Source organism: Malus domestica, chromosome 05 (genome assembly GCF_042453785.1).
Source record: "Malus domestica chromosome 05, GDT2T_hap1".
Classification (NCBI taxonomy): Eukaryota; Viridiplantae; Streptophyta; class Magnoliopsida; order Rosales; family Rosaceae; genus Malus; species Malus domestica.
This window is the reverse complement of record NC_091665.1, coordinates 42,199,065-42,212,310: the sequence shown is the minus strand read 5'-3', so window position 1 is coordinate 42,212,310 and position 13,246 is coordinate 42,199,065. Positions and strand designations below refer to the sequence as shown.

Sequence of the window (13,246 nt, the reverse complement as noted above, 5' to 3'; positions counted from 1 at the left end):
TGGAAAGTACAATTCCACCTGTTTATGTTAGTGAGCTTTGTACTTAAACCAAAACAACGATTACGATATTGTATATCGATTAAAACTAGGAGTCTAATGGCCTTCTTACTTGGATAAATCAACCCTCTTTACCCCAAAGTACTTATAACTTCACTGCTTCATTCGAAAACTTTTAAGGAAATAATTTTTTTTATCATGGCAGAGAAGGAAGGAGGAATCGTGAAGAAGGGCCATGAAGAGGGGCTGGCATTGGCGACCGCCTTGCTCCAAGAGTTCGGACTTCCGCTAGGGCTTTTGCCTCTTGCTGATGTGATCGAAGTTGGCTTTGTGAGAGCCACCGGCTACATGTGGATCGTCCAGAAGAAGAAGGTCGAACACAACTTCAAGTTGATTAGTAAGCTTGTGAGTTATGACACCGAAATCAAGGGCTATATTGAGAAGCAGAAGATTAAGAAGCTCAAGGGAGTGAAGGCTAAGGAGCTCATGCTGTGGCCTCCGGTTAGTGAAATAAACGTTGATCAGCCTGCGGGAAAAATCAACTTCAAGAGCCTTGCCGGTATCACTAAGACTTTCCCGGTCGAGGCATTTTCTGCCGGGCAGTAATGCATGGACTACTAAGGTTCAGTAGGTGCCTCCATTTCATCATTTCACTATTTTGATATGGCTTCTGATTGTGGTCTCCTACTAGAGAAATAAAAATTCACTTCATGATATTTAAAATTTAGAGACTTTCAGAAAAGTTATGTAATATTATTGAAACGAAAAGAATTATTATGCTCAAGCAATACAACTTAGAAAAGCAAGAGGTTTTGGACCAAAAAAAGAAAAGCGAAAGGTTCTCCAACCCAATCGTTAGAGAAATTGCAGTGAAGAGCAAACATGGCGTAAGGGTACATATTCTCTAGTGATCAATTAGAACATAATCTTTGAGATGAATCCTAATGCAAAGCTAACATGATTTGAAAAGAATCGCGCAGAACAAGTGAAGGTATATATTTTTATTTAGCCAATAAAATTATACATGCCACCAATACGGCATAACATTTAGAGACTTCGACATCATTTGATGTTTATGCTAGACTTGACTTGGATAACTCGTAGATTTAATTAATGTTGCATGAAGAGATGAATGTTGTTTGGTTGCATTAAAATGAAGGTAGAAGATCGATTAGCTACAGATAAGGGTTGGACTGGGAAGGGATAAGTTTTATTTAGACTAATTCATCTAATATGTTCAATTAGACAATATACAACTTTTTTATTTAATTTTTATTATTATTAAAGGGAGAGAGAAAGTTCAAAACTATTAAAATAATTTAGGGGTGTGATATTCATACATCCATTTTTACGTCTTCCACACCTTTTTAGTTTTCAGCCATCGGATCGGATGAATTGAAAAATATCAACGGACATAAATTAACAAGGGGTGTGTGAGAAGTAAAAAGAGGTGTGTGGATAGCACACCCCATAATTTAAAGAATGTGGGAGTTTCGAACTCATAACGCATACATGAATAAAAACTCAACATCCTATTCAATAGTACAAGTTGACGTATATTTCTCCAATCGTCATTCATCAAATGTAGTGAGTTATATATGCAAACCAATACTAAACTCCAAACAAGACCTTAAATAATCTCTCTTTCTTGTTCAAAACTTGCTTGCAACCTATGTATCATTGTGTAACTTTCACATGTAGGACGTTATTATCTTCACCAATTAAATACAAAAGTCGTCTACTTGAAAGTCCCCGAATCATATAGAGATCACGGTGCACATGAATTTGGAATCACCTATGGTCCTGCAGGAAGCAACTAGGCCAACTATATTAATATCTCCCTGCATCTTTTCTGGGAGAAGAAACCTTGATGTATGAATCGGGAGACCAAATCAATTCCATCCCCCTTTTTCCTTTTCGAATCCGAGTACGCCAATTGTGATATGATATGATATGATTTCAGTTCTTTTCTTTTGGTAGTTAGAAAGTGATGTTTACACTTTCTGCATTGGAGAATCATTTACATGACGCGAATATATTGTTTTAATGACTTTATGTGCTAATGTATTGTCGTAAAGTACCGTGGAAAAACAAAAATGGAATATCTGATAGATGTAATCAACAGTTGTCAGAATTATGCTAGCATAATACTCCAATGTGTGACATTGGTGATTGTTATATTTTGTGAAATGCATATGCATCGATGGCTGACAGTCACACATATTTATATTCCATGTAGCTTGGGTGTTCATTCGCATATACCTCCGATACAGTTGGATGAACCTTAACTAGTAGACCAACTTGCACATAAGTTATACAGAAGGTGATCTATTATGGTATATCCATGCATACAACGACTATATATACGGATGATGACGATAGTTCAAGAACATTTCAGTGCTGATGACGACGGTAAATGTCGTTGACAACTATTCAGACGACCAAAAGGCTCAATAATTGCAATGAAAATTTAATAAAACTGTTGTTACTTCGTTTCCACACTTAACTACACGTTTGAGTCCTTGATAAATAATAGATAATTAAGAGATTAATATAGAAATTACAAAGATCAGCAGACGAGCCAGGCTGCAATTCAACTTCTGTGCATTTGCTGTGCACTATCAATCAAAGCAACAAGATTAAGAAAACGAAGGATAAAAAAGAAAAGATGGTTGTGGGGACTACTCACTTTTTAAAAATATTCTCACTTATCTTGCCATGGCAGCGTTGAAGAACTCATCAAATATCTATATGACTTCTCTGCAATCTTTTGCTATATATATTGAGTGCAATTGCAGTTTAGTTTCTCATTCCAAAAGAGTTCGAGAGAGAGAGAGAGGTTCACAGATCTATATATCTCAATATTCTAACATGACGGTGAGAAAACCACATAGCTTAGCCTTACCCTCACTCTTTCATTTCTGTTTGCACGTCTAAGTTATTATCATGCATGGTGACATATGTAGCTATAGCCTTTTTTTTTCTTTAGTAAAATAGAAGCCTAGGTGATCTTAGCTCCTTGGAGTTTAACGATGCAGAACGCAAAACGTTCACTCTCATCCCTCTGTTGCCCTATTAGAATGTGTGTGTGTGTGTGCATGTGCCTGTTTTTGAAGTTTCACATATAGTTAACAGCATCCACATATTATAGGGAATGCTAATATGCATGCCATGTATTTTTTTTCAAGTGAATGCTTCAACATATGCAATCTTCTCCACCGATCGATCGCGCATTTTAATTAGCCAAAGCAACATATATGTGTTTCACTCTGGTCTTGTGTCCGTGCATGAACTGTAATTTTTAAAGTTATCTATTGATTTTGTGCAGATAGTAGAGATGATAGTGACCATGGATTGTGCTGGCTGCGAGAATAAGATTAGGAGTTCTCTAAAAAAGCTGAAGGGTATGGTGCAAGTTATTGATCCTTTTACTTTTTTTTTGCGTTCTAAATATCCCTTTTGATTGAAACTTTTTCTAATAAATATCTAGATTGTAAGGATCTGATGAAATGTTTCACATCGGAAGTTTAATTATCTAACTGTAGCTCGATTATAAACCGAGTACTGCAGTTGTTGTTTAAAATTAACTAAAACTAATTACAAAAGACCAAGACCAGGGCTTTTTTCCCATAGTTAAGGTCCCAGATAGCCAGACTGCCAGTATGGTTAATTATAAATAAAATAATTAACAATATTAATTTTGATTACTATTGTGATTCTGACATTATTTTATATATGTACCAGGAGTAGATGCTGTAGATGTGGACTTCAACATGCAAAAGGTAACTGTAACGGGATGGGCTGATCAAGAGAAAGTTCTGAGGGCAGTGAGGAAGACTGGAAAGAGAGCTGAGCTTTGGCCTTACCCTTACAACCCTGAGTACCACAACTTTGGCCTTGACTACTATCAACAACATCAGCCGCTTGATCTGAATCATCATCATAAGCATCATCATAACCGTCAGATTACCACCCACCATCTGCCCATCACTACCTACATTTCAGTACCTAAATCCTCCTCCTCATCATATTCCTACAACTACTATGAACATGGCTCCACTAATCAGGACACTGGCTACTATCAACCCCCTCCTTATTTCACCATGTTTAATGAGCAGGACACTGCTGTGTTCAGTGATGACAATCCTCATGCTTGTTCCATAATGTGAATCAATGTGACGGTGTACCTTAAAATATGTACAATTCTGGTTGTCCCGTGACCCTTTTTTGCGGCACATTTAGTTTGAAGAATATATATGTATGCGCTAATGTTAGTAGCTTATGCACTCGTTCACTTTACAGAGTCATCATTGCGTAGGTTTCGTATGTGTGATGCAACCATGGTATAAAATATCGATGATATCGGAAATATCGGTAGTTCAAAAACATGGAAATTTCGATGAAAATATCGGGATATTATCGATATCGATAAAAATTGAATAAAAACCACGGAAATTGTAAGAAAAACTTGGAAATTTTTATTGAAACTTTGGATAATGTTTATTTAATCAATTATCTATTTGTTTATAAAAAAAAATTAGAAAGAAATGCATTACACGATGGATTTAACTGATTTAAGTTGATTATACAGCGAGCTGACAAACACTGTGAGTGTAGAAAATATGTAGTAATTAATGAAAAAAAGATTAAACACACCATAATCATTTATATATAATGATTTACTATAATATTTTACACTTTATACATTACATGTTAAGATACATGAGTGATTTAGTACCACATAAAGTTCATATGAGGTTCAAAATTTTCACTATCTTCATCATCTCTATATGTAGAGTAAGTTTATTGTGAAGAGTATTCATCAAATGATAAATTCCCAAAATAGTTTTGCATGTAATTGTTAACATGTCACTCATATAAATATAAATATTTTAGCATATTATCACTAAAACATAAGTGATCTATGGTGTTACGGTGTTGGAGGAGTAAAATGGGAGGGGTTCAAATCCTCTTTGTTCCGATATTTTGACAAAATATTGCTGAAGTGTGAGCGAAATTATCGACATCGATATTTTCCGATATTATCGTCGATATTGTCGATATTTGTACGATATGTTCCGAAATATCCGTGATTCGAAAAAATCGAAATATCTTCGATATTTTGTCGATATTATCGATGTTTCAGACTATGGATGCAACCCATCTTATTCTACCGTTCATGACGTGGGCAATGATGTTTGGATTTAATGGATTTAATTTGAAAGTTTTCTTCACTGCCTTTGTAAATAGTATAGAATCATGTATATCATATTAGCGTTGTGTATTATTCGGTTCCTGGCTTTCTTATATGATTTACATGTTATAATATAAAAAGGCTAGTGGTTCTAACTAACACCACTCTTTTAGCCTCATGTGCTGTATTTGTGAGCGCAGAAAATACCTTTAACATAGTCAGTTTACAGTGCTAAATTAAATGGTTATTATAAGACAAGTGTCAAATTCATTGTGCTATATTATATATAATAAAAATTTAGGTATACCAAGCGTATAATCGGTCTCCGATTTGTAAACATGGGGCTTATTTGGCATGCCGGACTACCGGATAGAACCACTTAATATATGAATTCTCTAAATAAAAGAGAAATTGTTGAAGCATAAATTGGTTGGCTCAGAACAAGTAAAACACTTTTCCTCATAAAATTTATTCTTTAAAACAATATCTAACCACGTTTATTAGAAGCACTACAAAATTCTTATCAAAACTAATTTATAAGAAGAAAAAAAACTTGAAATAAAAACAAAAAATTAACATGATCGACTATGAAAGCATCAGGGTAAACCCTAACCCTATCTTTACCTTCTCCTTGAAGGAAAAGATATCTGGGAAAAAGTCTCATATTAGGAAAAAGTTGTTCACATTTTTTCTCATTTATTTATTGTCTCTCAAATGATCATACACACTCCTTTCATCTATTTTTGTTTATTTTGGACGTTGAGTTCAACTAATTAAAGAAGAAATAAGAGACAAAAATAAATAAAGCGGTGCACATGGAAAAAAAAGTGAGAAAATCTTATTCTAAAAACAAATAAAACTTCTATTTTTCAAAGTAAATTGTAGCAATGGTTCTTTAACTTTAACTCAATTGGAAGAATGATCTCTCAACTAAAAATTCATTATTATTGATCCATCAACTCATCAAAATGTGCAGCTTTGGTCCCTCAACTAAAAATTTATTACCATTGGTCCCTCAACTTTAATCCAACTAGAGAAATGATCCCTCAACTTTATTCTAATTGGAGCAAGGATCCCTCAACTTTAACTCAATTGTAGCAATGGTCATTCCAACATAACTCATTTTGACAAAATTATGACGAAGTTGACGAATAGGACCATGGCTACATGTTTTGATGAGTTAAGGGACCCTAATTGTAATAATGGTCCTTTCAACATAACTTATTTTGACAAAATTCTAACGAAGTTGACGAAAAGTACTATAGCTACACATTTTGATGAGTTGATGGACCAATGGTAATGGATTTTTAGTTGAAGGACTATTTTTCAATTTGATTAAAGATGAGGGACTATTGCTACAATTTACTCTATTTTTCAAGTCATTCTTTAAAAACCATATCCCTAAAGTTGTAGTTTTGCAAAAATAATGACTTGAAAAATTGGTGAGATAATTCTATCTTGAAAAAAGACTCAGCCTGATCTTGGAGTTCTCGGAGCCAAAGGTTCTTCGACTTAAACTCTAGTTTAATTTTACAGTGCAACATTGCAGTATCGAAAGAAAAACCAAAAAGAAAGAACTGAGAAGGTTTAAATGATAACTTTGCTAATGACTACAAGTCTACAATCCTCAAAATAGGCATATTGTTAGTGGAGAAACCAAGGAGCAAAATGGTTAGCCATCATCGAGAGATTTTTCAGTGTGACCGGTATACGAGGTGGTACATAACGTGTCACTATACAAATGATGAGATATGTGTACTAAAAAGTTAATTCTTAAAAAATAAAAAATTTCACCGTTTACATAAAAACACGTGATGTACCATATCTATTCTCATTACAATCAAATATTTCTCGCAATCATCAAGGATGGGCATTGCATGTGAGTATCCACGTAGCAGTTGGCCACTACCACGCTCAGTCGCTCACCTCCCAAATAATTGCCTCCGTTTGGCGCCATTCGACATTGAGCAGCTCACCAGATTTGACATCATCTCCCAATTCCTGCCGTTTAATACATGTCTTCATCTCGTCCGTTAGCATATTATTGTGTGTGTTTATTTATCATGTTTATTTATCATTACAGACGGGAGGATAAGATTTGAACACAGAACAGTAACCTTACGCATTTCAGACACAAAATTATACAACTATTGTAATTAAAGTATTTTACATCCCTTTTTATCTTTTTTTTTTCTCGGATAACAAAAGGTTTAGGAAGAGATTGATTACTCTAACTATCAGAGACAAGATCTATCTACAACCTCGAGTTAGAATAATTTATGCATGATATCTAACTGCTAACTATAGCCAGTATGAACTTACATAAGAATTTACAAATTACATACAAATGAGACTTGCTGATAGCGAAACTCAAACTTTGATGGGACGACATACAAAGTAAAGAACTTGCCAACCGAACCAATGTTGAACCTTGCACATTTCAAATACAAAGTTATACACTCATTGCAATCGTCTACTCGGCAGGACCACTAGCTGCTCGGGTCAATGAATCTCCCAAAATCACTGACCAAGAAAAGCTATTTGTAATAAAATAACACGATTTTCTCAGATTATGTTTAGCAATAATACCAATATTTTGTTTAGACCAGATTATTCTACTTCTTTACCACTTATTTTCTTTTCGTTAAGAAACAACACAAAGTGTCAATTACAGTTTTCTATATTTTACGTAAAAAAGAAATGTGATTTTCCTATTAATAGGCCACATTGCAAATAATAATCTTGTATTTTCATTTTTCTTTCCTTTGGTGTTTTTACTTGCATTTAATCAATATGCTTTCAATTTGTTTTTGCGTTCATTTATTTTGTCAATTGAGTTGATTTTCCCGTTTATGTTTTTGCGCACATCTTCCCATTAAAAAAAAAAACGTATATTGACAGAAATTTTGCGTCACATAATTTTATTTTAACGGACTAACTAACAGAATGAAAATACAAAGACGAAAATGCAAGGGTTAAAAATACTACAAGGTCAAATGATAAACTGTAAATTACTGGAACAATTAGCGTAAAGTGTTAAAGTGGGTATTAATCCTTAAACAAAAGTATGTTTAGTTTAGTAGTTAATTAATTAATTAATTAAAGTTGGTAATTATTACCTATAAAATAAAGATCGAAGTGAGTATTTATCAAATATAGCCAAATATTAGCCTCTAGTCTAGTTTCAAAAATGTCAGTTTTTATAAAACCTTTAAATATATTCAAAATATCACTTAAATAGACACAAATACCCTTAACTTATACAAATAACTAGTTGTTAATTAAAAAATTCTTGAGATAATCAAGTGTCCCTTTCACTAATTTTTCTAATATGCACCCGAATAATTTCTATTCCGTAAACCTTAAAAATATGTTTTTTGCACTTTCTAAGAACACAACAAATCTCTCGATTCACTACCACAATCAATGATAACCTTCAAAACAGAATCCTGACACGACAACACCCTTAATAATGCAAAGGTTTGAAAAATTAAATACGAAGCACATATAATCCAAAGGAAATTTCAGATAAATAATGTTACAAAAATTGACAGTTCATTATTCGATAAATATTCAATCCAAGGAAGAAACTATAAAAGCAAAGAGAAAACGTAGATGAGGAAAAATGTAAAAAATTAACCATCTACACTCATCTTTGTTTAGGGGTGCACAATTCTCCACCCAGAGTCAATGCCTTCAATTGCTCTCCATCCATTTGTAAGTTTAGCCATGAGAACTCTTCATCTAATAGGGTTTTGGTTTTTAATTTATTAGGTTTAGTTTAAGAATATTTACGTCTGGTTAAGTGATATTTTGGATATATTTGAAAGTTTCATACAAACTGACATTTTTGAAATTAAATGGTAATATTTGTCTATATTTGATAAATACTCGATGGAATCGCCGGAGAGAGGAAGAAAGAGACATGGGTGCATCGTATTTGGCAGAACAACGCTCAGAAGGATAACAAGAAACATCACTACATTATTGCGTCGATGCCGATTCCATCCCTTTGATTCAACCGAGAAATTAGGATCCCTCTCTCTCTCCTTCTCTCTCTCTCTCTCTATATATATATACACATACATGGCGTCCGCTTCTCTGATTCACGCGCGCTTTGGGTACTTACCGAGTTTCAGCGGCAATCGGCGGAACGACTCCCAGGGACCTCTCGGTTCTTCGTCCTCCTCCTCCTCTTCGTCTTTCAGCTTCGGTTCTGGTAATCAATTCTCTCTCCGTCTCATCCAATTTTCCCGGGAAAATTTTGAGATTTTTGGCTCAAAGGTGTAATATTTGCTTAATTTTCGTCAAATTAACGGCATTCGATGATATTTGAATTACTTTCTAGTCGACATTTTTTGTTGCAGGCATATATAGTAGTTGGAGAAATCAAGGTCTTAGAGCTCAAGCTATGACTAGTCAGGGAAATTTCGGATCCTCCAGGGGTATTGCAAATGCAGAGGAGAAACCCGATCATCTTCTCGTCCTTGTTCATGGCATCATGGCAAGGTATATCTTGTTCCTAGTCTCATGGAGCTCTGCCTGTGATTGTAATTTGCTCTTGTTTCTATAAAGTTTACGCCTTTACAGAAATTTTTTACTTTTGAAGCAAATGTAAATGGTAAAGGAAAATCAGGTAGAGGGTTATGTAATGTGCTTGATTTTGTTTATTTGGCGCAAAACTGAGCGTTCTAGGATTCATACAGCCGACCTTGGACCCCACTTGGTGGAGTAAGGCTTGGGTGGTGTTGTTGGATATCTTTGAGTCTTTTTAGTGGTACTTACTACAATTTTCAGGTTCCACATGTTTGACGCTTCTACTAGCGCTTTCTGTGGTTCATTGCCTTCGAACTTTTGTCTCTGTGGTGCATATCTTTGGCTACGTTTTCCCCCAAATTGATATCAAGTTGACTGATTCTTAGTAATGCAGCCCAAGTGACTGGACATACGTGGAAGCGGAGTTAAAAAGGCGTCTAGGAAGAAATTTCTTAATCTATGGTAAATTTATCTTATTTACTTTCAGGCTTTCAGCTTACTTTGTTGACGGCTTTTAGACTAGGAAGGACAATCAGAAACCTCAACTGAAATGACCTAAATCTTATGCATCTACTGGGAAGAACAGATATTACGGTCATTAAGATGTGACAGATGGTGACTCAACATCAAATTTCTTTTTGCAGTTTCCATGTCTTTGAAATGCATGAATTTGATATTAGGCTGTTGGTCTGTGAGTGTTAACATTGTGGTTAATGAATTTGCAGCAAGTTCATGTAACACGTACACCAAAACGTTTTCTGGTATTGATGGAGCCGGGAAACGATTAGCAGATGAAGTGAGTTCTGACGTTTATGAGCCACTGTTTAAAAGTTTTATGCTTTAAGTTTTGTTCCGAAATAGCAGATTGTAGTTGCATAACCTTGGCATTCATGATAAACAGGTTATGCAACTTGTACAAAAGACAGAGAGCTTGAAGAAGATCTCATTTTTAGCCCATTCTCTTGGGGGCTTATTTGCAAGATATGCAATTTCTGTCCTTTACACACCCAATGATAGTGCCAGTTCAACTACTGCAAATTCACAAACGGCGCACTCTTTGAGAGGAGGAAAGATTGCTGGTTTAGAGCCTATCAATTTTGTAACATTGGCAACTCCACATCTTGGGGTGCGAGGGAAAAATCAGGTCTGTATATCAACTTGATTTCATTGTATCTGTGATTTGATGCCATTTTGGACTCTTACTTCTTTACAAAGTCAAGGTTTACTGTAAAGATAGTCCGAATACTGATACTTTGAATGCGAGAATGGTAAATTGTAACAATGACCGAAGTGAATTGTTGACCATGTGTCTTTGACTCATTGTTGTTGTATGATGAATTAAGATGGCTGTAACAGACTGATATCCAGTATATGGATGTACTTGAACTTTACCTTGAATTAGAAAATTTGAATTCCTTTAATTTTCTTTTTCTCCAGCTTCCATTTTTATTGGGAGTACCTTTTTTAGAAAAGCTGGCTGCGCCAATTGCTCCTATTATTGTTGGTCGAACTGGTAGTCAGCTGTTTCTCACTGATGGTAAGCCCGAAAGACCACCACTTCTTTTGAGAATGGCATCCGATTGCGAAGATGGAAAATTTATGTACGTGGAGCCTTTATATTACTTTGGGCAATTTATTTTTTTTGGCAAGTTGTTTGGTGGTTCTAACATGTTTTATTCTGCAGATCTTCTTTGGGCTCCTTCAAATCTCGGATTATTTATGCCAATGTATCATATGATCGTATCCTACTTTGTTAATCCATTTTGTTCCGCAGTTAGATGACTTTATTAACTTTTAATTCATTTGTCCTCTCTCCAACACATCGATTATCTTAACAATAAACAGATATGGTTGGCTGGCGTACATCATCCATTAGGAGGGAGACGGAAATATTTAAGGTGACAGATCATTCTCTGCTTAATGCATGCCATAATTAATTATTTTACCGTCGAGCAATTTAAAAAGTTGTTTGAGTTTGCAATTTAAATCTCATAAAACTTGTAAGCGGCTGCTGTTAGTAATATGCCATACGCAATATGCATATGCAATTCTCTTTCAAAAGATGCCAAATAATGTTGTTACTATTTGACTGGGCTTAAAGTGGCAGAGCGTTTTTCTAGCCAAGGCAAAGTCAGTTTTTTACGACTGAATGCTCTTTTTCTCATAACTGCAACTATATATTGGTGATAATTAGTCATAAGTTGACAGGGCCAAGGAAATTATGATCAGTTATGATGATGCTTGGAAGTGTCAATATCATGTTGTGGGCAGCCTCCTCGCCGGTGATAATTAGTCATATTGTGATGTAAAATTGTTCACTAATCAGTGGTTATATGTAACTTTATTGGCAGCCTCCTCGCCGGTCTTTGGACGGGTACAAGCATGTTGTAGACGTGGAGTACTGTCCTCCAGTTTCCTCTGATGGTCCCCATTTTCCTCCCAAAGCAGCTAAAGCAAAAGAAGCAGCACAAAGCGAACCTAACATACAGAACACATTAGAATATCACGAAATTGTTGAAGGTACAAAAACGGTAATTGCTAACAGAAATCTAGGACAGGATGATTGCTGATGAAGCCTAACCTTTTCCCGTGAACAGATGAAATGATACGGGGATTACAGCAGTTAGGATGGAGAAAAGTTGATGTCAGCTTTCACTCGGCGTTTTTGCCCTTCTTTGCCCACAATAACATCCATGTACCCCATCAATCGATCTTTCTTTTAACGAGATTTTCCTTCTCTGTTGTCTGGTTTTCTAAATCGATTGCTATTTGTGAATCCAGGTGAAGAATGAATGGCTTCACAATGCTGGCGTCGGGGTGGTTGCTCACGTTGCCGACAGCCTGAAGCAACAAGAATCCTCCTCCTCATTCATCACTGCCAGCTTATAGCTTCAAATCTGTACGTAATATTACGTGCAGTGTAGCTGAAAACATGTAGAATAAGTTAACCTCACCATTTATTGGTCAATTAGTGTAGATCCCTTTCGCCTCTTTGTTGCCTCGTAGAAGCTTTGACATGTCCAAAGATGTATGGGATGTACATTTCACATTTGTACATGTAATCTGCAATGTGATCGATAAATGTAGTCAGCTAAGCTTCGCTCTCGCGAAAAAAGAGATTTATATAAAGTGACTTGCAATGAAAAGTAGCAGCAAATTACACACAGGACCTCAGTTGCAATTTACACTGGATACTATTTTTTTTCTTTCTTTAATTAGGCTCTTTAGCCAAAACGGTTCTTGAGATTAGCTGAATTCCTTATTTTGGTTTCTAAGATTTAAAATCAATAAAACTGATCCCTAAATTTGTTTACCGTCAAACATTTTGGTGCTTTTGTGAAAATCTTGGTAAATTAAGATAAAATAACAAAAATATCCTTAATTTTTGTCAAATCATTTTGGCCTATTGTTTATTAAATTGAGAGTATTTTTGTCGTTTTGGTCTTTGTTTAATAGAGATTTTTTACGGAATAATTGGCGCTGGACAAATTTCACGAGCATTTCTATCAATTTCAAGTT

At 35.1% G+C, this 13,246-nt stretch overlaps 3 protein-coding genes across 3 annotated transcripts; all 3 read left to right on the top strand.

Annotated features, from left to right (window-relative positions):
• The first annotated feature begins 195 nt into the window (after nt 1-195).
• On the top strand, nt 196-603 carry LOC103435100 (uncharacterized protein At5g01610-like). Its single transcript, XM_029103585.1, has one exon. It carries the CDS (start codon nt 196-198, stop codon nt 601-603), a length of 408 nt encoding a protein of 135 aa, XP_028959418.1.
• A 2,118-nt stretch (nt 604-2,721) lies between these two features.
• Nucleotides 2,722-4,304, top strand: LOC103434869 (heavy metal-associated isoprenylated plant protein 28-like). The gene is made up of 3 exons (XM_008373234.4): nt 2,722-2,874; nt 3,326-3,401; nt 3,742-4,304. The coding sequence occupies exons 1-3, from the start codon at nt 2,749-2,751 to the stop codon at nt 4,164-4,166; spliced, it is 627 nt and encodes a 208-aa protein (XP_008371456.3). The 5' UTR covers nt 2,722-2,748; the 3' UTR covers nt 4,167-4,304.
• Nucleotides 4,305-8,831: 4,527 nt separating this feature from the next.
• LOC103435105 (uncharacterized) lies at nt 8,832-12,893 on the top strand. Its single transcript, XM_070822790.1, has 11 exons — nt 8,832-9,410; nt 9,559-9,700; nt 10,122-10,189; nt 10,453-10,523; nt 10,629-10,871; nt 11,165-11,328; nt 11,412-11,467; nt 11,573-11,625; nt 12,079-12,247; nt 12,325-12,422; nt 12,509-12,893. The coding sequence occupies exons 1-11, from the start codon at nt 9,086-9,088 to the stop codon at nt 12,614-12,616; spliced, it is 1,497 nt and encodes a 498-aa protein (XP_070678891.1). The 5' UTR covers nt 8,832-9,085; the 3' UTR covers nt 12,617-12,893.
• Nucleotides 12,894-13,246: the final 353 nt, after the last annotated feature.

Excerpts from the sequence above, each read along its gene's own strand:
- LOC103435100 (XM_029103585.1), top strand. The coding sequence starts at position 196 with ATGGCAGAGAAGGAAGGAGGAATCGTGAAGAAGGGCCATGAAGAGGGG.
- LOC103434869 (XM_008373234.4), top strand. The coding sequence starts at position 2,749 with ATGACTTCTCTGCAATCTTTTGCTATATATATTGAGTGCAATTGCAGT. Across the intron at positions 2,875-3,325 it reads CTCAATATTCTAACATGACG|ATAGTAGAGATGATAGTGAC; the intron begins GTGAGAAAACCA and ends GATTTTGTGCAG. Across the intron at positions 3,402-3,741 it reads TTCTCTAAAAAAGCTGAAGG|GAGTAGATGCTGTAGATGTG; the intron begins GTATGGTGCAAG and ends TATATGTACCAG.
- LOC103435105 (XM_070822790.1), top strand. The coding sequence starts at position 9,086 with ATGGAATCGCCGGAGAGAGGAAGAAAGAGACATGGGTGCATCGTATTT. Across the intron at positions 9,411-9,558 it reads GTCTTTCAGCTTCGGTTCTG|GCATATATAGTAGTTGGAGA; the intron begins GTAATCAATTCT and ends TTTTTGTTGCAG. Across the intron at positions 9,701-10,121 it reads GTTCATGGCATCATGGCAAG|CCCAAGTGACTGGACATACG; the intron begins GTATATCTTGTT and ends TTAGTAATGCAG.